A 20,244-nucleotide genomic window follows, 5' to 3' on the forward strand; every position below is an offset into this window, starting at 1 on the left:
TTATAAAACCGTTAATAAGCCTTAACCTAAATAAGGAATCCGTAGAAATTCCTACTTATCTCGTCGAAAACTATTAGGGTACTAATCTTTATACCTCTTTTAAAAGTAATAAGGGTTTAGATAATATTAGCGGCGGTACGAAAAAGGCGTACTTTTTTACGTAGCTCGTTAATATCCAGTGTTTATTTTAAGGTATTTTTAATTAAAAGTTCGTTACGGTTTTTTTTTAAGTTTAATATAATAGTGTTAATAATTAGCGCTCTCTTATTTAAATTCTTTAATTCGCTTAATTAACGCTTATTAAGTAAGGCCCTCGTCGTTATCGTCGCTATCTACCTCTATAGCGGGGTTTTAATAAAAAGTGCTTACAGTGGTGGTAAGGGTTTTTTTATAGCGAGGGGTGTTATTAAGTCTAGGCGTAAATATAGTTCTTATAAGTATTATAATTTAAAGGTTTAAATAATAATTTATAAAATTAAAAATAATTAAAATATAATAAACGCTATTTAAATTTTAAAAGAAAATTAATAAAACGTATTAAAGTTTATATTTAATAATATAAAAAAATATTTAAACGTACGATAAAAGTTCGCCTTTTATTAATATAATATATAATAATTATAAAAATAAGGCTAATTAAGATATATAAATTTAAAAATATTTATAATAAAATTATTAAAGTTATTTATTTTATTAATAAACTAAATTAATATTTAAATTAATTATTAAAATAAAAATTTCTTATATAAAATATATAAAAAACGTCTTTTATTATATATTTAATCCCTTTTCTATTAATCTCTTAAATTATCGGTTAGCTCACGGTAATCTATTTTTTAGATCACGGTGATCCGTTTTTTAAATCACGGTGATTCGTCTTTCGTTAGCTTATTTCGGGCGCCGTATTTTCGTTTACTTCGTAGCTTATTATATAACTCGTCGTATTTCGTTTTTATATTTATTTATATTTATTTCGTCGTTATATAAGCTAGGGCCGTTTAATTTATTATATATTATTAAAATATAATTAAGTTTATATTAATATAGCTAGCGGTACGATCGCTAGCTATAGTATCGTAACCGGGTCGAGTTATTATAGTTCCGTGCCGGTGAGTAGAGTTTAGGCCGCATAGTTAAGTCGGGTTGTAACATCTAGTCCTCGCCTCTTTTATTCGTGATCTAGCTATTTTTAATAACTATAATTACCTAATCCTTCGGCAATGGGCTGTTTTTATACTAAGAAGAGAGGTACGTTTTCTTAATAAAGATAATATATGGAAAAATAATATAACCGTGTGATCTAACGCTTTAAATAATTATAACTTATTCCTAGTTCTTTTATTATATTACCTTAAGCTTTTCGTATTTATTAAAGGTGGTTATAATTATTTTAAACGAGATTTAGCTTATAAAAAAGCCGGTTTTATTAAAGTTATAGATATTTTTCTTTTAAATTTTATATTTATAAATTATATTTTATATAAAGGTAAACTACGCGCGATACGCGTTGAGATCTTTATAGAGGACTTTTTAATAATCGATTTTTTAGTTAAAACGCGTCTAGAGGTCTATATTACGATCGGCGGGTTAGTCCCCCCTGCGGGTAGCATTTAAGGCGTAGAATTAAATAGAAATGACTCGAAGAGTTATTTCCGAAGCTTTTACTTTATAGCGTAGTAATTAGTTTATACGTATTATAATATAATAACTCTTCGCCTTTATTAAATAAGAAACGTGGGTTCGATTCTTATACTTATTAAATAAGAGCTTTTTTTAATTACTTAGGCAAGATCGCTAATAAGTAGGCAAGGCCTTATACGGGACTAGTTACTTATATAAAAGCCTTAGAGTTTCTTTATACCGAGCTTAAGTAAATTATATAATACTAAGGGTTTATCGCCTTAAGTATAAGGGCATACCTTTAAAGAAAGGGTATAGTATTACGATCGGCGGGTTGGTCCCCCGCGGGGTAGTACTTAAGGCGTAGAATTAAAACAGAAATAACCCGAAGAGTTATTTCCGAAGCTTTTACTTTATGGCGTAGTGGTTAGTCCACACGTATTATAATAGTCTAGTTATTATTATATAAAGTTAAAAGCTTAATTAACGCCGACGCGTCCCGCGTTATATAAATTAAATAATCGATTTATTATATCTTTTATATTACTTAATTAAAGAGGAAACGATCGCGTATTTAAATTAATAATATATTAAATAATCGCATTTTTTTAAAATTTAAAAGCTTTTAAAAATTCGTAAATATTTCGCATTATATAAGTTAATTATTTCGTTTATATTATAAAGTTTTTAATAAAATATAATAAATTAATATAGATTTTTATACACTTGAAGTTAAGTTTTTTTAAAGCGCTTAAAACGCTAGAATTATATTACTCTCTTTTTTAAGTTGTGGCATTTTCGAACGTAAAAGAATATAAAAAAAGGTTGAAGCTATAAAGAAATTTATAAAAGTGGGACATTCGCTTGTGGGATACGTTAACTTATCGTCTAATTGAAAACCCGACGTCATTTTCGTCCCCGCGTACTAGTTTCAACATCCCACGAGAACGTGACGGGCCTTTAACCGCGTTAACCTCGGATGTGTGAGTAGGTATTCTTCAATCAAGAACAGCGACCCGTCTCAGGAGAGCCATACAATATCTTGGAACATCCCGTGTCTTGAAAAGCAAAGCATGATGGCGAGTAAAAACAGACTGATGCGCAATGTTCTCAGCACGGCGTCCCGAACAGTGCGCCGTGGACAGAACGACCGAACCCTCCCCCAGACGCGATGCATCCACGCAACATCATCGCGTCGCACCGATGGTGTGTTCCGGGGTCTAACAGACGATCGATTACCAACGCCCTGGATCGAAGCCTTCAGGTTACAGCAGTCTGGCAGGGGGGACAGTCTCAGACGATGCTCTCCCGCGCGAACGTGACATGTCACCGAAGAAAATGGGCGATAGCTACCACCGGGTGGTGCTTCCTCTTGGCCAGGACCCTTGGCTCTCTGATACCTACATCAATTCATCCGGTCACATTCGGTACGCCATCGACGATGCACTGGCAACCCATACCACATGCGGCACTTCTCTGATACTATGACATTTAGGCTAGGAACGATGTTCATGGACTTGGATGCCCTCTCGGGCATCATTGTCTACAAGCACACAGGACCCGGCGTCACGACGGTGACTGCCGCACTCGACCGTATTACGATAGCCCACCCGCTGACGGAGATCTGCGATTTGGAGTACAGTGGGCAAGTAACCTATGCCTGGGGCGCTCAAGTCTTGAGATCACCTGCAAGGTAGCAAGAGCACGACCCGAGGGCGAGCCAAGCAAGCCGGAAGACGAGCTGCTTACGTGCACATTCACGATGGTGGCCTTGGACTCGGCTACCAAGAAGCCGGTGAATGTCCCGCGCTTGGAGTACACCACGCCAGAAGAAGAAAGGATATTCAAGGCTGGCGAGGCCAAATCGTTGGCGAAGAAGGAGGTGCTCAAGACATCACTGCTGCAGACAGAGCCCAATGATGCCGAATCAGCTCTGATTCACAAGATGTGGCTGCAGCAAATCAAATACCACGACCCCAATGACGATCTCCGAAAACCTGGCAATGTTATTCCCATGACCAGGACGAAACTCTCCACGGCTACCATCATGCAGCCCCAGTATAGAAACCGACACCAGACCATGATCTTTGGCGGGTACCACTTGAAGCAAACCTTTGAGCTGGCCTTTTGTTGCGCTGCTAGTTTTGGGCATGCCCGTCCTACATTCGTGAGCGCGGATCCATGCACTTTCAGAAATCCCGTCCCGGTGGGCAGTGTACTTTATCTGAAAGCCACGGTGGCGTATACCGATCCTCCCCTGCTGGAAGAGGACGGCAGCCAGCCGCAACAGCAAGATTCGAAAAAGCCAATGACGCGCGTGCATGTGCGCGTGGACAGCAAGGTGAGAGACGTGGAGCATGGCTACGCGAAGCCGACGGGCCAGTTCAACTACACGTTCACCGTGCCCAAGGACATCAAAGTCTTGCCTCATACATATCAGGACTTCATGATGTACATTGATGCGCGGAGGAGAGTGCGGCTTGGAGATGTGCAGCTTCAGCAGGAGCAGACTGAGTCACCGGAGAAGCAGAGACGTTTGGCTCGTGACACGAATGTCACGGAGTAATGTGGTTAATAGTCAGCTGTAGAGTGACCTTAGCTACTTAGTCTTCCGAAGAGACAAGAACATCAATGAATCAATCAATCAACTCCTTCTGTGTCAGTCACGAGTAGTCATTTTGAGTTGGCGCGATGAGATGATCCAGCAGCATCCCGCATCCCGTATCCCGCATCCCATGCAATCCCTAGCAAAATGCCCCACTACAGCCAGCACAGCTACAGCAATCCACTAACTAATGCGACGCAACTCACTCAGCACAGCTTGGAGTCATCATCCTGAGTCAATAACACAAACAAATCCCTGGGTGTCAAACAACCTCCTGTGCCCAAATCTCGGCTATCCCCCAGTATTCCGCACACCTCTTCCTTGTCCGTGATTAAAAGCGCACCTGCCCGCTTACTTTCGTCAAGATGGAGTACCCAGACGTGCCCGAACGCAGCAACTCTTCGCCCTCCCCTCCGCCGTCGCCCATCCTGGACAGCCCGGCCTCGCCCGAGCTGCCCTTGACCATGACCGCCTCGGCCGTCCTGACGGCGCTGCCGCGCGACGCCAGCTCCGCCCTCGCCAGCGCCGGCGACCAGCTCGAGCAGCCGGAGAAGGTCGTCGTGCGCTTCAAGGCCGTCGGGTCCGCGCCCCAGCTGCAGCGCGAGGTGCGCAAGATCAGCGCCGCCCAGAAGTTCGAGGCCGTCGTCTCGCACCTGCGGAAGGCCCTCCGCGTCGCCCCCACCGAGGGCCTGTTCCTCTACGTCAACAGCGCGTTTGCGCCGGCTTTGGATGAAGTGGTTGGCAACCTCCACAGGGTATGTGAGACATCTATACACATAGATGTATTAATGCATCGTTCACTTTCGTATGACACTACCCTTCCACTGTCCATTAACTAATCATTGGGGAAAGTAGTGTTTCAAGGATTCCAGCGACCAATTGGTCGTTGCCTATTCCATGACGCCTGCTTTCGGTTAAAACGGCTACCTACCTACATACAGCTCTTCATTGCTTGCTAAATCTCTATCTGACTCCTGGTATCCTGCGAACGCCTTCTAATTATAATGCTAACGCCAAATCATGCACCTATGTTCTTCATGGCCCTGCCGTATTTCAAAGGGCAAAGGCCTCCAAGAACTTATTAATTACTGCCCTTCACACTTTCCCCGACAGCTTGGCTGAATACCTCCAGCTCATCCTTAGAAATTGGATAAGTATGCTCAGGTGCTGGATATGAACGGGCCTTGACCTCTTCGTGGTATGTCGTTATAGCCTGCAGGCTTTCGGCCCATACGTTTCCGTACTGCTTGACGAACTTTGGGAGGAATCGTCCAGGGGGGAAGTTCCCAGTCATATCGACTTGAACAAGAACTTGGCCGGAGCAGCCATTGCCGGCGCCGATGCCGATGGTTGGGATGGAGAGCTTTTGGGTGATTATGCTGGCTACCTCTGCCGGGACGGCTTCGAGTACGGTCGCGAAGCTTCCCGCTTCCTGCACAGCAAGCGCATCTTCGAGCACTCTCATGGCACCGTCTGCAGTCTTGCCTTGTACACGGAAACCTCCCAGGGAATTCTGTCGCTGGGGAGTCAGACCGATGTGAGCAAGCACGGGAATGCCGGCACGTGTGATCTTGGCGATGGTGGGTGCCATCTCCTTCCCACCCTCAAGTTTGATGCCTTGCACGCGGCCTTCTTTGACAAAACGAATGGCTGTGTCTAAAGCCTGCTCGGGAGAGATCTCGTACGAGCCCATGGGCAGATCACCAATCTATTGTTGCATCAGCTTCCAGTGTCTATCGGAGAACAACATGAGCAATGACTTACGGTAAAGGCTGCCTTGGTTGCCCGCGCAACAGAACGGCAGTGCAGCAGCATTTCCTCGACTAGGACCTCGCTGGTGTCTTCCATGCCTAGCGCAACCATGGCTAGACTATCGCCGACCAGCACCATGTCCATACCGGCAGCATCGGCGACATGGGCACTGGGGAAATCGTGTGCAGTGATCATGGTGATGGGCTCATTCTTCTTGTACATGGACCGCAGTGTGCCCATGGTGACCTTCTTCCTTTGAGAAGTGGATTGAGTTCCTAAGGGAGAGTGTGAGCTCCATCGATGTTGTTGTTGGGCGAGGAGCGACGACAAGGGTGCAACATTGTTCAGGGGTGCAGATGATCGGGTGCCCCGATATAAGGATAAAGCACATGTCTTAATGGATCGGAAAGACATCCTCTTTTGTCGGGCCTAAACAGCAATGCAAGGAGCTCGAATGTAATGTGCGCTTCAATTGATGATGAGCATTGAGGTTTGAAAAGGAGTGAGTCAGGTTGGCCTTCTTTTCGCGTGCAATTTCGGGTTTTATTATTCGGTCGTGATGGGATTTGCTGCGTACAACTGAGACTCATCACAGATACTTTTGGTGTTTTTCTCTGAACCCCTGTCGCCTGCATTAAGTACATGGGTACATACCGATTTTACCGTTTCTCCGATTACCACCACTCAGGCTCGCCACTGACCGAGGTGCTAGGAGTTCCAGCATTTGGGTTTTAGAGACTCTAACCGTACCTGTTACTTTAGGTTCCGAGTCTACCCCCAATCACATGAATTCGTCCGTATCTTTTCAGCTGTGGCCTAGTTCTTGCTATCAATCTGATGTGAGATCAATAAGGTCACTTTCTAGAAAGAAGCATGCAGGTCGCGGGGGCTACAGCTGTAAAGTGTCCGAGCACTGACAACCATGCGAAGGCCAAACCTGGCAACGAAGACGATGCCGACCTTGGACATCAACCAAGCCAATCTTTACGTCTTGTATTCTTTGAAAGGGAGAGTTCTACGTCGACTGCTGTATACCCTAATAAGCTTACAGGTCAATTGATAAGGCTGGCTTTGCAAGACTGACAAGCTCAGTTCAGCTTGGCAATGGCCCTCTTTCGCCCGCCTCTAGATGACTAGGGGTCGTCAGAAATGCAAGCGAAGAAGCCACCACCGCCGCCACCGCCGCCGACGGCTCCCGGGGTCGTTAACCGCACCTCGCTCCCTACGGCCGTTGCGCTGGCAGTCTCGTCCATGGCTTCGATCATCCTGCCGAGAGACCTGAGATTCGCCCGACGGCTGGCTTGGACGTTTGTTTAGACAGGCATGGGGCGGCTGGAACCTGCCAGCTCTGGCACAACAAGCCACCCCTCCTCTTCGCCTTTGGTCTTGAATGTGAGGTAGTTGTATGCTGCCTTCCTCGCTCACGCGCCGCTGCTTGTAGCTGTCCAGCTCGTGGTAGAGACTATTTTCGTTTCACAAGAGTGCAGATCTATGGGTGCACAGCCTTCTTGGACGTCTTTCTGGCGAAAGAAGCTTCTTGAATGGGGTCCCAGCTTGGAGATGATCATTCAATTGCTTTATATAGCACTATAATAATCCAATGCAATTCATCTGGTACTTACCTGCTTTTTTTTTCATTCACCCCTCAGTGGTAGTGCGGGGTTGTTATATTGTATTTCTTAGGGCACTTAGGGGTCTCTATTCACTGCACGTAGGTAGGTATTAGTACCCTACTTAACCTACATCCTACCTAAGAGTCGTCCTGGCAATGACCTGGAGACAGTAAACACACTCAGACTCGCACTCGGGAGTCGGAAGGGGTCGTGTAAGACGCTTCCTGTTCCTAGCCAGTGTATCGTTTGGTGCACCTTGCCCCCCACCTTGCATCAAGTAGTTTGCATCCTCTTTGGTTTCACCATGCCGCGATAGAAGACCGATTGTATAACGGCGCCAGCCAGCCAGGAGTGCTGATGATTGTACAAGTCGATTGTATGAATGCCCTCGAATCCCTCGTGGCAGAGATTAGCGCGAAGTTGCATTAGAAACATCAGATTGAACGAGTGCCTACATAATATAATAAATGCACTTCTTACTTACAAGCAGATGGAGATTCCCATCACCTTCCCCAGCCATCACTTCTTGTTTAGAAATAAACATTCAATATTTGGAATCACGTTTGAAACGCTATTTTGGCCCTGTATAAAGTCATTGAATACCTTCCAAGGATTTGAATGCCCATCATGGGCTCCGATACCCAACTTGCCGACACTGGCGGCGTCGGCGATGCCAATACCGGCACGTCGACTTACAAGCGGACGGCAGCGGACGAGGTGGCGGACACCAACATGTTCAAAGAGAACCTAGCCAAAGCGGCTTTTGAAGATTGGCCTAACGAAGCTGGCGTGAGTAACCACGCGGTTCATTTATAATTTGTTTCCAGCAGCATACTGATCTTTTTTTTCTTTCATTTCATCCTGAGCAGTTCGAGGGCTTGACTGAGCATCGTGGACCCGTCGAGCTTCGGGTCAAGGGTAACATTCCGACCTGGACTGCCGGATCGCTTTACCGCACTGGCCCCGGAGCCTGCACCGTTGAAGACACCAAAATCGGCACCTTCCACATCTCGCATTGGTTCGATGGGCTGGCCCACACCCACAGATTCGACATCTTGGCACCCGAGGGTGGCAGTTCAGCAGACAATGGCGCCGTTCGGGTGGTCTACTTTTCTCGTCGTCAGTCCGACACTCTCACCAAGCAGATCAAAGATGAAGGTCGCATGCTGTCCAAGTCCTTTGCCCAACGCAGCGACCCCTGCATTGGCATGTTCGGCAAATTCATGGCCATGTTCCAGCGCCGAGGCCAGATGTACACCAACGTCGGCGTCACCGTCAACGCCAATATGCCAGCTTTTGAGGCCATTAACAACACCAACCGAGTCAAGTCTCAGGGCCATCTTGCAGGCGCCAGCAACCTCTTGATCGGATCGGATGTAGGCCTCTTTGCCCAGGCCGACCCGCAAACCTTGGAGATCACAGGGTACTTTTCCCAGGCGGCACTGCACCCGGAGCTAAAAGGCCAGATGGGACCGGCACACGGTATGCGGGACTCAGAGACCGGCGACTATTTCAGCTTCAACCTCGAGCTTGGAGTATCGCCCACATACCGGGTCTTCCAGGTCAGCGCCGACACCAGAAAGACTACAATCTTGGCAAGATTCCAGTCGAAGCCCGCCTATATTCATAGCTTCTTTCTCACCAAGAACTATGTCATTCTCTGCATCCCAGTGGCACACTTCCAATGGGGTGGCGCCAAGATTGTCTGGGAGGGCACCATACTCGAGGCCATTGCGCCATTCGACGACGCCGAGAAGTGTTATTGGTTCATTGTGGACCGCAACCACGGAAAGGGCATCATTGCCCAGTTCATGTCACCTGCCACGTTCTTCTTTCACACGACGAACGCGTTCGAAGATGACGACACTGGCGACGTCGTTTGTGAAGTGATCCGTTATGCAAGCACGCACATTATGCAGGGATTCTACTACGATGTGTTATTGCAGCGCAACAACAAGGCGAGAAAGTTCTGGTGCGACGGCTCTAAGAAGTCCGACTTGATAGGCGAACTCGTGCGGTACCGCTTTGCTGAATCCGATTTCGATTCCAGCCAGGATGATCAATCAGAGCTGCCATCCCCGGAGGTAGTCCTCAAAGTGACGGCCCCGCACATCGGAGACCTACCCACCATTAACGACGCTTACGCCTGCCGCAAGCACCGTTATACGTACAGCATGGCCTGTCGCGGCCTCAGCACACTATTCGACGGCATCTTGAAAGTCGACTGCGAGACCAAAGACGTGCTGATCTGGTCGGGGCCCCGAGGTCATTCGCCGAGCGAGGCAATCTTCGTGCCCCGCCCGTCCGGGGAGAAGGGACAGCTGGTCGATGAGGATGACGGCGTCTTGCTCAGTGTTGTGCTAGATGGTGTGAACAAGACCAGTTACCTACTATGCTTGGACGCCAAGACGATGACGGAATTGGGTAGGGCTGAGTGTGAGTTCGCAGTTGCGATTACCCTGCATGGCCAACTTGTCAAGAGTACAGAATCGGGATTGTGAGATTCTTTGGTAACCTGTCCTCGGGGTTTGCCGGGTGGGATATCACCGAGCTAAGGTCGGAGCAACAAGAATATGCAGACGAAATCATTAGGCTGGTCGTAAACCTGTCTCGGCTCCGCAGAGGATAATGCCGACCAGAACAACACAAAGAGTCCTGGATTTCATAAAGAGAGCAGAGAGGGCTTTTGCCAACCTAGCCTCTAATGACGGAGGAAAGAAAGAAGGAGATAACGATAACTAGCGGCAGATCAGAAAAGGCTTGATTTCCAAGCTAGTCCAGACGCAGTAACTCCAATCCCCGAATGCCTGTATTTCCGGTGTTAACGACGTGCTGCCCGCTGCCCGCTGCCCGCTGTACAGTCCCCGGCGATACGCCAATAGACCGAATCCCAGGCTACCAAAATCCGTATTGCTGTTGACGTCAACAATTGTCACGTACTGCATCTACTTACTATGATTAAAGGTATATGAAAACCCCAGGGTCGGGCGAAAGACTGACTGGCTTGGCATTCCTCGTCAACAACTCAAAGTGAAGTCTGCAATAGCTCTGGAATCTGAACCATGTATTGACTAAACTGATTATACGATTCCTGATTACACTGAGTCCTGCTTCTATCTATCTGCTCATATAACGCCATGTCTCACGTCAAGAACGTCGCTATAGTTGGTGTAAGTTGACACGATGTGGAATGAAGACCAGATGAACTCAGAAGCTGATCAACTCATCATAGGCCACTGGCAGCGTGGGCTCCTACATCGTTGACGAAATCCTCAAGGCTGGCAAGCACCAAGTGACCGCCATCACCCGCCAAGCCAGCACCGCCGTCATGCCCGACGGCGTCAAGGTCGCCAAGGTGGACTACGCCGACCACAGCTCCCTCGTGGCCGCCCTGAGGGGGCAGGACGTCCTGATCATCACCATGAGCGTCCAGGCCCCCAAGGAGGCGCAGCTGAAGCTGGTCGACGCCGCCGCCGACGCCGGCGTGCGCTGGGTCCTGCCCAACGAGTGGGGGCTCGACCAGACCAACGAGGCGCTCGCCGACGGCGCCTTCATGGGGCCCCCGAGCCGCGCCGTGCGCAAGCACATCGAGGACAGGGGCGTCAGCAGCTGGATCGGCGTCGTCTGCGGCTTCTGGTATGACTTCAGCCTCGGAGGCTCGCTCGCCCGCTACGGCTTCGACTTCGGCAACCGCTCCGTCACCTTGTTCGACGACGGGACCCAGCCCATCAACACGACGACGTTCCCACAGGTTGGGCGCGCGGTCGCGCGGCTGCTGGCCCTACCGAGGGAGGGAAGTGCCGAGAGCGAGGGCCAGGGGAAGAAGAAGGGGAGCCTTGCGGACTTCCGCAACGGCTTTGTATACATCTCGTCGTTCTGCGTCAGCCAGAAGGACATGCTGGAAAGCGCGCTGCGCGTCACCGGCACCACGCTCGAGGACTGGACGGTCCGCCGCGAGGGCTCGGCCGAACGCTACGAAAAGGGCCTGCAGATGATGAAAGGAGGGAACATGGGCGGGTTCGTCCAGGCCATGTACACGCACACCTTCTTCCCCAACGACGACGGTGCCTACGAGAAGAGCCGCGGGCTCCATAACGAGCTGCTGGGCTTGCCGGTGGAGGATCTTGACGAGTTCACAAAGCTGGCGATTACTAGGAAGGACGACAAATACTAGAGAAGGCGAAAAGGGAAGCATACAGACGCGATTTGAATAAGTAATAAGTAACCATAACAGTGAGAGCAGATAATCAGCGGAGGAATCTTGATCACACCTCCTTTTTAGATGTATAAATAAAAGTACTTTCGTTTTACAGATGGTTTACCTGTTGATTATAGAGACAGCTATGCTAGCAATACAACGACTGATAATGGTAAACATTATATAGACTAAGGATATAATAGTAGATGGTAGGTAGGTACTGTATCGAACCAGTCAGGCGAGCAAGCAGTTTGCTCGGGCAGTCTTCCGCCTCGTGGGGGAGTTAGAATCGAACCGGCGTGCAAAAAGAACATATTCCGTTCTTTTCATGTCTTTATTTCTTTCTGTTTCGCTCCTTTGGTATTTATGTCTTCTTTGGTAGCCCGCTAAATGTGTGATTATTTCCTACTGGGCTAGGTAAGACTTCACATCAAACCGAATGAAACCAGGCATTAGAATACTGTATTTCCGTACAGCCGCGATGACTACAAGAGCCATGCTACAGTGTACCAGTCGGGCTTCCCGATGCATCGTGCCACTTAGACGGGGAAGTAAACAGGCGTGTTTGTACAGCCGGCTATATCTCACCATGTAGTAGGCAAAACTCAAAGGCAGATTCAAGAAGCCCACTGGACCGAACTAGATTTGAAACGATACTATTTTTGCCGTGACTCTCTCAGTCACCAAGTTTACATTACTTTATTGGAAACGTTCTGCCACAAAAGCATGACTATGAAGCAAGCTCTTCGCTTAACTGTAAGCAACGTTCTTGCTTATGATAGTTCTACTGCCAAACCTTAGCTTAACAAGAAGTAAACTGCAACACGTCGTGGTGAGCTCTACCCTAGTGACTCTATCAGTACTAAGTGAAAATCAATACGTCTTGGTTTATACTGGTGAAGAATGTCCAAGCATTAGATTGTATTTCAGAGGCTAATGGCTTACAAGAAAGCTTAACACCATGTAGACTCTATTGTTGCATAGCTTTGGCCTCGAAATCTGCACTGTCCGTATCTTGTATGGCTCCTATAGGAGCCATGCGACCTCTAGTATTTTCCCAAGATACGTTTCTTCCGACGGCTGGCCAGGCATGAGCGAGGCTAATCAAAATCATGACAAGCAGATGTGAAGGCGGTGCGGGATGATGGGCCAGATATACAGTGGCGAACCATCGGTTGCGTGGAGCCTATCTATTATATAAGATGTAATTATCAGTTGAAGCCCCTCCTATCTTCCACAGGCTGTTTTAGACATCAGCATGTGGCAATGTCAGATCGTATCAGCGTAGCGTGCCCTGTCCTATCTTAGACATCACAGGAAAGGCTGGTAGACCTAGGAATTTCATATATGAAAGGGTTCCGTTGCCCATCCCTTTAGTCATGATCATCCTCGTCTAATCTAGGTGAGGGATGGAAGCAGACGCGGCTCAAAATGCTCAGCGCCCCGTAACAGCCGATGCCTAAGCCGCAGGTTTTTACCCCTGGATTTAACGATACGCTAAACCAATTTAAATTTCCGGACTTGCTGAGATATCATATGTAAGAACCGGAGAGGTCATTGCCTGTTCCTTGTCAACTGGCTAAACTTGCGGCTGGGCAATACGATGGCCACAACAAGTTACATACATGCGTACCGGGCAGGAATATATATATAAGCAGAAGGAAAGCAGTAAGACGGATGTACGGGCCTTTCACCGCCTCTAAACGGGTACTCAGCAGCCTTGTGGTGCACACCACCGCTTCGATGTTGTTTCAGGTGATACTACCCACAATCAAGCATGTGATCCCCGATGGATGTTGGTCTCTGTGTGTTCCATACTGGTGATCTTCGAATGATCCTTATGAAATACTGAGAAGACAGCGACGCCCCAGCCGTGATGCTGAAACACATTTCTCGAAAACGGGAGGCCATGCCTTTGCAAATTGATGCCACACCGTCGTAACTTCCAACCAACTCAGTTGTTCGCCAATACGTGGCATTATAATGGTGAAATATGAAACACAGACAGCTCAACGGGTGTCTTCATCCTTGATGCGGCTTAACCTAATCAGTAATCGCGTAAGGGGCCTGTATATTATGCAACCGCTTGACGGCCGGGGCCTAGAATAGAAAATTTCGCGGGGGTACTGCTCGACTAAATTGATATAACCCATCTTTGGATGGTATAGTCTCGTATTCCCCAATGCGACCCCTGACTGGTCTAAAGGCCCAAGTGCCGTCTTGGCACTGCAAGGGCATCTCGTACCAACATGGACAGATTCAACAACCACATCCCTCGCTTACTGTTAAAACCGCCTTGGGGGCTAAAGCTAGACCACGCACTCACTCAGTCATGTGCCTAGTTGGGCGTATCCGGGGACATCCCGTTGAGCAATGTGGACAAGCTAAAGGCCAGTTTTTGTAGCCGAAACACGACAACAAACGTGAACGCGATGGCAGGTGGGGGAAGAAGAGTTATATGGAATATGGCATCGCCTTTCTGCCTATACAAAGACAACTTTCTATGCGGCTGCTCCCCAACTCCCACCTCTGTAGCAACATGAACGGAGCATTCCAATTTACATCATTTTCCCCTCGAATAAGGATACAGGGAGTCTGAATTTTCCACCACACCAAATCGGGCCATACATGCAGAGGCAAGAGAAAGGGTAGTCTTCATCGAGCGGTACGGTCAATATGGGAGTCGGTCTGCCTCCTTGTATGACGCATCACTCGTCTACAGCAAGACATGCCCATGGGATACAGGATGATATGAACAACGACCTTGTGAGTATCCTTTTAACACGCTCCCTTCCCATCAAAGTCTGACTAACAACTCGCAAGGGGGACAGCAGGGCTGCCATCGGCGCATTCTCCGGGGATCATAATCACGCACGTCATCTGTACTGTTTTCCTAGTGCTGAGGATAGCGTCTAGGCTTCACTGCTTACGGAGGTGGTTTGTCGACGACACACTCATGGTCATCTCCTGGATCTGGTCCACGGGGATCTGTACAGTCTACAGTCTCGCTCTTCACCTACCATCGCCCGTAGACGTCACGCATAAAGGCCCGATGGTGACGTATCTACTGCGGACATACCTGGGCCTCATACTCTATCAGTTGGCCTTGTGCTTTGCAAAACTGTCCATCGGGTCATTTTACTTACGCATGTTCAAGAGCAAGCCGGCAATGACGGCCTTGACGTGGGCCACGATTGGCTTGATAATTGGGCTGGCGATACCCCTGACGGCCATGAGTGGCCTGCAATGTTATCCCGAGGAGGGGAAAGTATTGGGACGGCCGATAGCCTGTATTGGGTTCACTCCCCTACTCATCATCAGTTCCTCTACGCATACGGCCACCGACGCCTGGCTGATCATCCTGATTCTACCGACGATCTCCAAGCTAGAATTGCCTCTACGACGCAAAATCGCTATATCCGCTGTCCTATCACTTGGCATCTTCGAGATGGCCGCGAGTATGATACGACTACAGCTCAGCCTGCACAAGAACTTCAGTCCATCGGCCGGTAACCAGGCTTCCAACACCCTGGCGTTCTTCTGCACGACGGTCCTCGAGTGCGACACGGCCATCATCTGCGCCAGCGTGCCAATGGTCCGGCCCATCATGTCCAAGATCTGGCCGTCCGTGTTCCCCGAGCCGCGGCGGAGCACCGGAAGCTTCAACCTCACCGTGGTAAGCTTTCACGGCTACCCCTGGCAAGACCAGCCCGCGAGCCCCCGAAACCGTCGCAGCGACAACAACAACAACAATAGCATCAGCAGCCCTACCATGGCCGACGCGCAACATAGCAGCAGCAACAGCAAGACCAAGCGGTCCTCGAAGACGCTCTCGCCCGAGGACGCCATGACTGGCTCAGCAGGCGGCGGTAGAGGCTCGAGACAGTCCAATCGTCGCACCCCGACGCCCCTGAGCCTCAAGAGCTTCATGAACTCGCCTCGTCCGCACCAGGGCCTGGGCCTGACGGGGCCCGACACCAAGCCGATCCTGAGCACGCACAGCGAGGACAGCCTCGGGGAGCTGACGCGGTACTCGGACAACTTCCGGCGGTGGGGCACGCCGGACCTGAGCCTGACGCTGGGCGGCAGAGATGCCCTGAGTCTATGGGGCGGCGGCGGCGGGTCGCCACAGCTACAACAACAACAAAAGCAACGGTTGTCTTTGGGCGGCGACGCGAGAGCGGCCAGTCGTCGGCGGCGGGAGGAAAGCCTGGGTTTGTGCGGCCGCCGTTCCGGAGCAGCCAGGAGAGTTTCATGTCGCCGTCGGACCCGGCGAGCCCGCGCACGCTGATACCGAGCCTGGGGTCGGGCCATGACATGTACGGGGCGCGCTGGCAGAGCATCGATCTGGGCACGCGGCCGGAGAGGCCCTGGGTCGCCGATGGGAGACCTGCCACTAGAGACTAAAGCCAAGGAGGCCAGGTTTGCCAGCGTCTTACCGGGGCACATATTTTCTCATTTTTCACTTGGTGGTTTCGAAACCACGCTTGACGTGTGGCGATCGAGATGAACTTCAAAGGGGTACAATTACCCCCTACTCATGAATACCACATCAACCCCCAGCATGCTCACCCACCCACGTACTTATACCTATCTCCTATATAAACATGTAATCAAGCCCCCAGGGCAGAGATATGCCTCAGAGGCTGCTTCTCCAATACAAAGACAACACCATTAATAATTAGATATAAATCTAGATCGAATATGCTGAGATAGGTCACTTTCTTACCCTGAGAGCGATCCCAGCAGGAAAAACAAGGCCAGCCAGAGATTGCGGTTTCTGACGCGAGTTACAACCGGCGCCACGCCATGGGCTTCAAGGGAACGAACCTCTGAAACAAATTGCTATACACATGATCAATGTTGGAAAACCATTTCGTTGTAGAAAGAGGTACCATAGAAACCGTAGTCTCATTAGGAGTGGCGAGATGCAAACTCGCACAAGTTTTCTAAGTTCGCTTGGTCGTGGTCTCAGATGATATACAGATATTATACTTATACACAGTTCTTGTTTTCGTCTATCCCAATGACACATGAATTCCATAATGCCCGTACCGAATAACGCCAGGCCATGCCAGTCGAGTGAAGATGTGTCGTCGGGGTTCCGCAGCAGCCAGAATTTCCGCTCCAGCCCATTTCTGCTGCTGCGCAGCTTTTTGTGTATTTTTGCTCTTGATTTTGCAAGCGCATTGGATGGTTGTTGGTTGTCGCGCTGCATGGACTATCGGTCCTTGTACACTTTGGGTTTGAATCCCTCTTTGACCTCGGCTTCTTGTGCTGCCTTCTCCATTGCCGGCCTCACTTCGGATTCGATGCGTTCCCTGGCTCGTAACACCTTGCTCTGGAGATAGAAGCTTCCGCCCTTCTGGGGGTCGTTGGCGTCGAATAAGCGCTTGAAGCGGTCCATGACGTCCTCCATATTCGCCTTGCCTCCCTGCGGCGGTTTAACGTTCAAGATCTTGCAGGCCTCATCGAGTGTCATGCCGGTGCCCATGGATGTGCGGCCGGTACCGTTCGGGTTCAGCTTCGCCTGGGACCGCGCATAGTTGGAAGAAGCTTGGGCTTGCTTGAAGGCTTCGGAGAAGGCGCGGCCAAGTACGCGCGAGCCGACAATGACGACCTGTGTTATAAGACGATGCGCCTGCGAGTTCATCTTGTTAAATCCGAGCCCGGAACTACATGCGCCATAATTCGAGTAAACCTTACCATTCTGAAAAGCTGCGGATCAACAACCGGAGCAGCTGAATAGTTGAAGGACAGTGGCCCAATGCGGTGGCAGGATTGCACGCGCGCACAGTGATGTCTTGTCGTAAGGGATGAGAGATTGTCCTCAAATTTGCCTCTAACAATGAGCAAGCAGCTTGATGCTCTATGTGAATGCGCAGAGATAGGTGCCGAACCGGCAACGACAGGGAAGTTTTTAGTCGGTCGGAAAAATCGCCATCCCCGATGGCGTTCCTGTGAATCCCCTTTAACGGCAAAGTTTCCCCCCGGGTTATGCCTGTGGCGGGATATGCAGCAAACCAAGGCAGAGATGATGCCAGCTCACGGATGCACGGACGTTTTCAGCCGCCCACGCTTGCTTGCGCGCACATCCACATGCAATTGAATGGACGAACGGCGAAGCTCAGTAGGAGAGAGCTTTGGCTTCAACTTGGTTTGGATTGAAGGAAGCCTACGGTTTTGGTGAAGCCAGATTTGATAGTGCCAGAAACAACACAATCTTCAACCACTCCGTCGCCCCTTGTTCATTTCTCTGACAGACTTTCATTTCCGTATTTTCCTTAACACCCCTCATTTGACAAACAACAACCTCTCCTATTGCCCGAACTCCCTACGCTTTCTGCCTCTCGAGGCGCATTTCCCCAACCACAAAACCTCCAACTTCATCCGATACGATACGTCAGAAACAATGTCCTACAATTACGGCGCGCCTCCGCCCAACCAGTTCGGCGCTGGAGCAGGCGGCGCAGCTCAGCACTTACAATTCTATCCTTCGTCCTACTCCCCAGGAATACAGAGCCATGCGACAGCACAGCAGCCGGGATATGGATATGGTGCACCAGGGGGTACCCCAAGTTTTGGGGGCTTTGGCGGTGCAAGTGCTCCTGGTGTCAGCGGGCGCATGGGCGAACAAGGAGGGCTTCGAACTGGCTGGCTCGCTGCTTTCTCGACCGAAGGATATGACAACGAACCGCCGCTGCTGGAGGAGCTTGGTGTCAACTTCGGCCACATTCAGAGGAAGGTACGTTATGCGCCATCCTCTTTCTGCCTCGTCTCTTCCCTTCATCGATGCTAACGATTGGTCCGTAGACTCTCGCTGTCCTTAACCCTATCGCCCGAATAGACCAGCACATAATGGACGACTCTGACCTAGCCGGCCCAATTCTCTTCTTCTTCCTATTCGGTACCTTCCTGCTGGTGAGCGGAAAGGTTCACTTCGGTTACATCTACGGCCTGGCCCTTATGGGCTCAATGGCATTGCACACGATCCTTTCGCTCATGTCGCCTGATGGATCAACGGCTTCTCCCACTCCTGTTCCGGCCTATTCATCCGCGGAGGGGTACCCAGGGATACCTCGTCGGGGGTGGATGGAAAAGACCACCTGAGTTCGACCCTCACCTTCCCGAGAAGCGCAAGCGTTCTCGGCTACTGCTTACTGCCTCTGGTGGCCACCAGCTTGATTGGTATCGTGATGCCTATGGACACCCCCTTCGGTTATGTGTTGACCCTTGCTGCCATTGTGTGGTGCACGACGAGCTCCAGTGGCATGTTCTGTGCAGTCGGGCGCATGAGTAGCATGCGGTTTTTGGTTGCATACCCCCTGTTTCTATTTTATGTAGGATTCGGTATCATGGGGATCTTCAGCAGTCGTGGCAGTGGCACCCTCGGCAAGGCTACTGGTGTCTCATAGATCGGGCCTTCGCAGGCACCCCGGCCTCAACAACCGGCTAGACGTGGCCGATGGCATATGCTCGATAGAACGTTAGACTCGGATCCAAGGGAAAAACTGGAAGCCGGTACTTTTGGATGGTACCAGGCTCGGAAAAATGGCACGGCGTTGGAGGCTGATCAGCACGGTTGGCGTTGGCTGCTGGTTGTGACGGGACGATGGAAAACTAATGGACGAAAGATCTTATTCAGCTGATGCTGCCTAATCCGGTAGAAAAGTCCGATATTGGCAGAACCGAGGGCTATTAAACGCGATCGTGACTTGGGGCGTACCGAACGGCCTTTGTCGGGTGTCCTGGCGTCGGAGATGATACTTTCCACCAACGCAACCCACGAGATTTTGCCAGCTGTGTTACCCCAACACTGTGTGCCTCATGCAAAAAACTACTTTCTTCGAAGAAAACCATCTCCGAGGAGAGGTAACATTACCGAACAGGGTGGTGCGACCGCGGCGGCTGGGTCTGCGACAGGTGTTCTTGGTTCTACAATATGAGTTTATATTGCGGCCCGACGGGTTGGTGCAAGTGAACCGTCTGGCCGATCCAATTGGACATTGATAATGCACCATAGTGCCCATACCAGCAATGACGGATGAGGGTGCTTGTGTCATCATGCAATGCTACACCGTCTATTGTCTGGCACGCTTCCCCGGGGCCCCGACTGACTGACACATATCTGAGCACTTTATGGAAGCGAAACACGGGCGAACGTATTAACAGAGGATGCATCCAAGACCAATCAATATGTTGTTACCCAATGTGACATGTTATCCATCACTTGCACTGACTTTCAAAGTTCCGTCTACAGTATGGGGTGGGGAGGCCATGCAATAATGCCAATAGTCCAAGGCGTATAATTCGAGGCGACACCGAACCAATCCAGTCATGAGATCATAAATGATGACTGAAGTCATAGGCGGTATTCAAACCCGTTCCAATTAGCCCTGGTCTTCAGCGTATTTAATCTAGGGCTGACTGTCGTTGCCTGACGATGACGGGCTGAG

General features: G+C 49.7%; 8 protein-coding genes across 8 annotated transcripts; 6 read left to right on the top strand and 2 right to left on the bottom strand.

Moving 5' to 3' along the window:
- Positions 1-2,693: 2,693 nt before the first annotated feature.
- PG994_014751 (uncharacterized protein) lies at positions 2,694-4,186 on the top strand (the record flags this gene model as incomplete). Its single annotated transcript, XM_066866160.1, has 4 exons — positions 2,694-2,826; positions 2,885-3,047; positions 3,116-3,261; positions 3,318-4,186. The coding sequence occupies 4 exons, from the start codon at positions 2,694-2,696 to the stop codon at positions 4,184-4,186; spliced, it is 1,311 nt and encodes a 436-aa protein (XP_066707836.1).
- Positions 4,187-4,590: 404 nt separating this feature from the next.
- Positions 4,591-5,143, top strand: PG994_014752 (ubiquitin-like autophagy protein Apg12; the record flags this gene model as incomplete). The annotated part of the gene is made up of 2 exons (XM_066866161.1): positions 4,591-4,980; positions 5,081-5,143. 2 exons carry the CDS (start codon positions 4,591-4,593, stop codon positions 5,141-5,143), a joined length of 453 nt encoding a protein of 150 aa, XP_066707837.1.
- Positions 5,144-5,315: 172 nt separating this feature from the next.
- On the bottom strand, positions 5,316-6,391 carry PG994_014753 (ketopantoate hydroxymethyltransferase; the record flags this gene model as incomplete). Its single annotated transcript, XM_066866162.1, has 2 exons — positions 5,316-5,933; positions 5,990-6,391. Coding segments are annotated over 2 exons (1,020 nt in total), but the record flags the coding sequence as incomplete, so codon positions are not given.
- A 1,826-nt stretch (positions 6,392-8,217) lies between these two features.
- Positions 8,218-10,091, top strand: PG994_014754 (torulene oxygenase; the record flags this gene model as incomplete). Its single annotated transcript, XM_066866163.1, has 2 exons — positions 8,218-8,379; positions 8,460-10,091. The coding sequence occupies 2 exons, from the start codon at positions 8,218-8,220 to the stop codon at positions 10,089-10,091; spliced, it is 1,794 nt and encodes a 597-aa protein (XP_066707839.1).
- A 636-nt stretch (positions 10,092-10,727) lies between these two features.
- On the top strand, positions 10,728-11,764 carry PG994_014755 (uncharacterized protein; the record flags this gene model as incomplete). Its single annotated transcript, XM_066866164.1, has 2 exons — positions 10,728-10,760; positions 10,823-11,764. The coding sequence occupies 2 exons, from the start codon at positions 10,728-10,730 to the stop codon at positions 11,762-11,764; spliced, it is 975 nt and encodes a 324-aa protein (XP_066707840.1).
- Positions 11,765-14,936: 3,172 nt separating this feature from the next.
- PG994_014756 (uncharacterized protein) lies at positions 14,937-16,079 on the top strand (the record flags this gene model as incomplete). Its single annotated transcript, XM_066866165.1, has 1 exon — positions 14,937-16,079. The coding sequence occupies one exon, from the start codon at positions 14,937-14,939 to the stop codon at positions 16,077-16,079; it is 1,143 nt and encodes a 380-aa protein (XP_066707841.1).
- Positions 16,080-17,009: 930 nt separating this feature from the next.
- Positions 17,010-17,441, bottom strand: PG994_014757 (uncharacterized protein; the record flags this gene model as incomplete). Its single annotated transcript, XM_066866166.1, has 1 exon — positions 17,010-17,441. The coding sequence occupies one exon, from the start codon at positions 17,439-17,441 to the stop codon at positions 17,010-17,012; it is 432 nt and encodes a 143-aa protein (XP_066707842.1).
- Positions 17,442-18,200: 759 nt separating this feature from the next.
- On the top strand, positions 18,201-18,898 carry PG994_014758 (Yip1-domain-containing protein; the record flags this gene model as incomplete). Its single annotated transcript, XM_066866167.1, has 2 exons — positions 18,201-18,533; positions 18,602-18,898. The coding sequence occupies 2 exons, from the start codon at positions 18,201-18,203 to the stop codon at positions 18,896-18,898; spliced, it is 630 nt and encodes a 209-aa protein (XP_066707843.1).
- Positions 18,899-20,244: the final 1,346 nt, after the last annotated feature.

This window comes from Apiospora phragmitis (assembly GCF_038363925.1).
Source record: "Apiospora phragmitis strain CBS 135458 chromosome Unknown utg000014l:1.0-1827420.0:1.0-1829600.0, whole genome shotgun sequence".
NCBI lineage: Eukaryota > Fungi > Ascomycota > Sordariomycetes > Amphisphaeriales > Apiosporaceae > Apiospora > Apiospora phragmitis.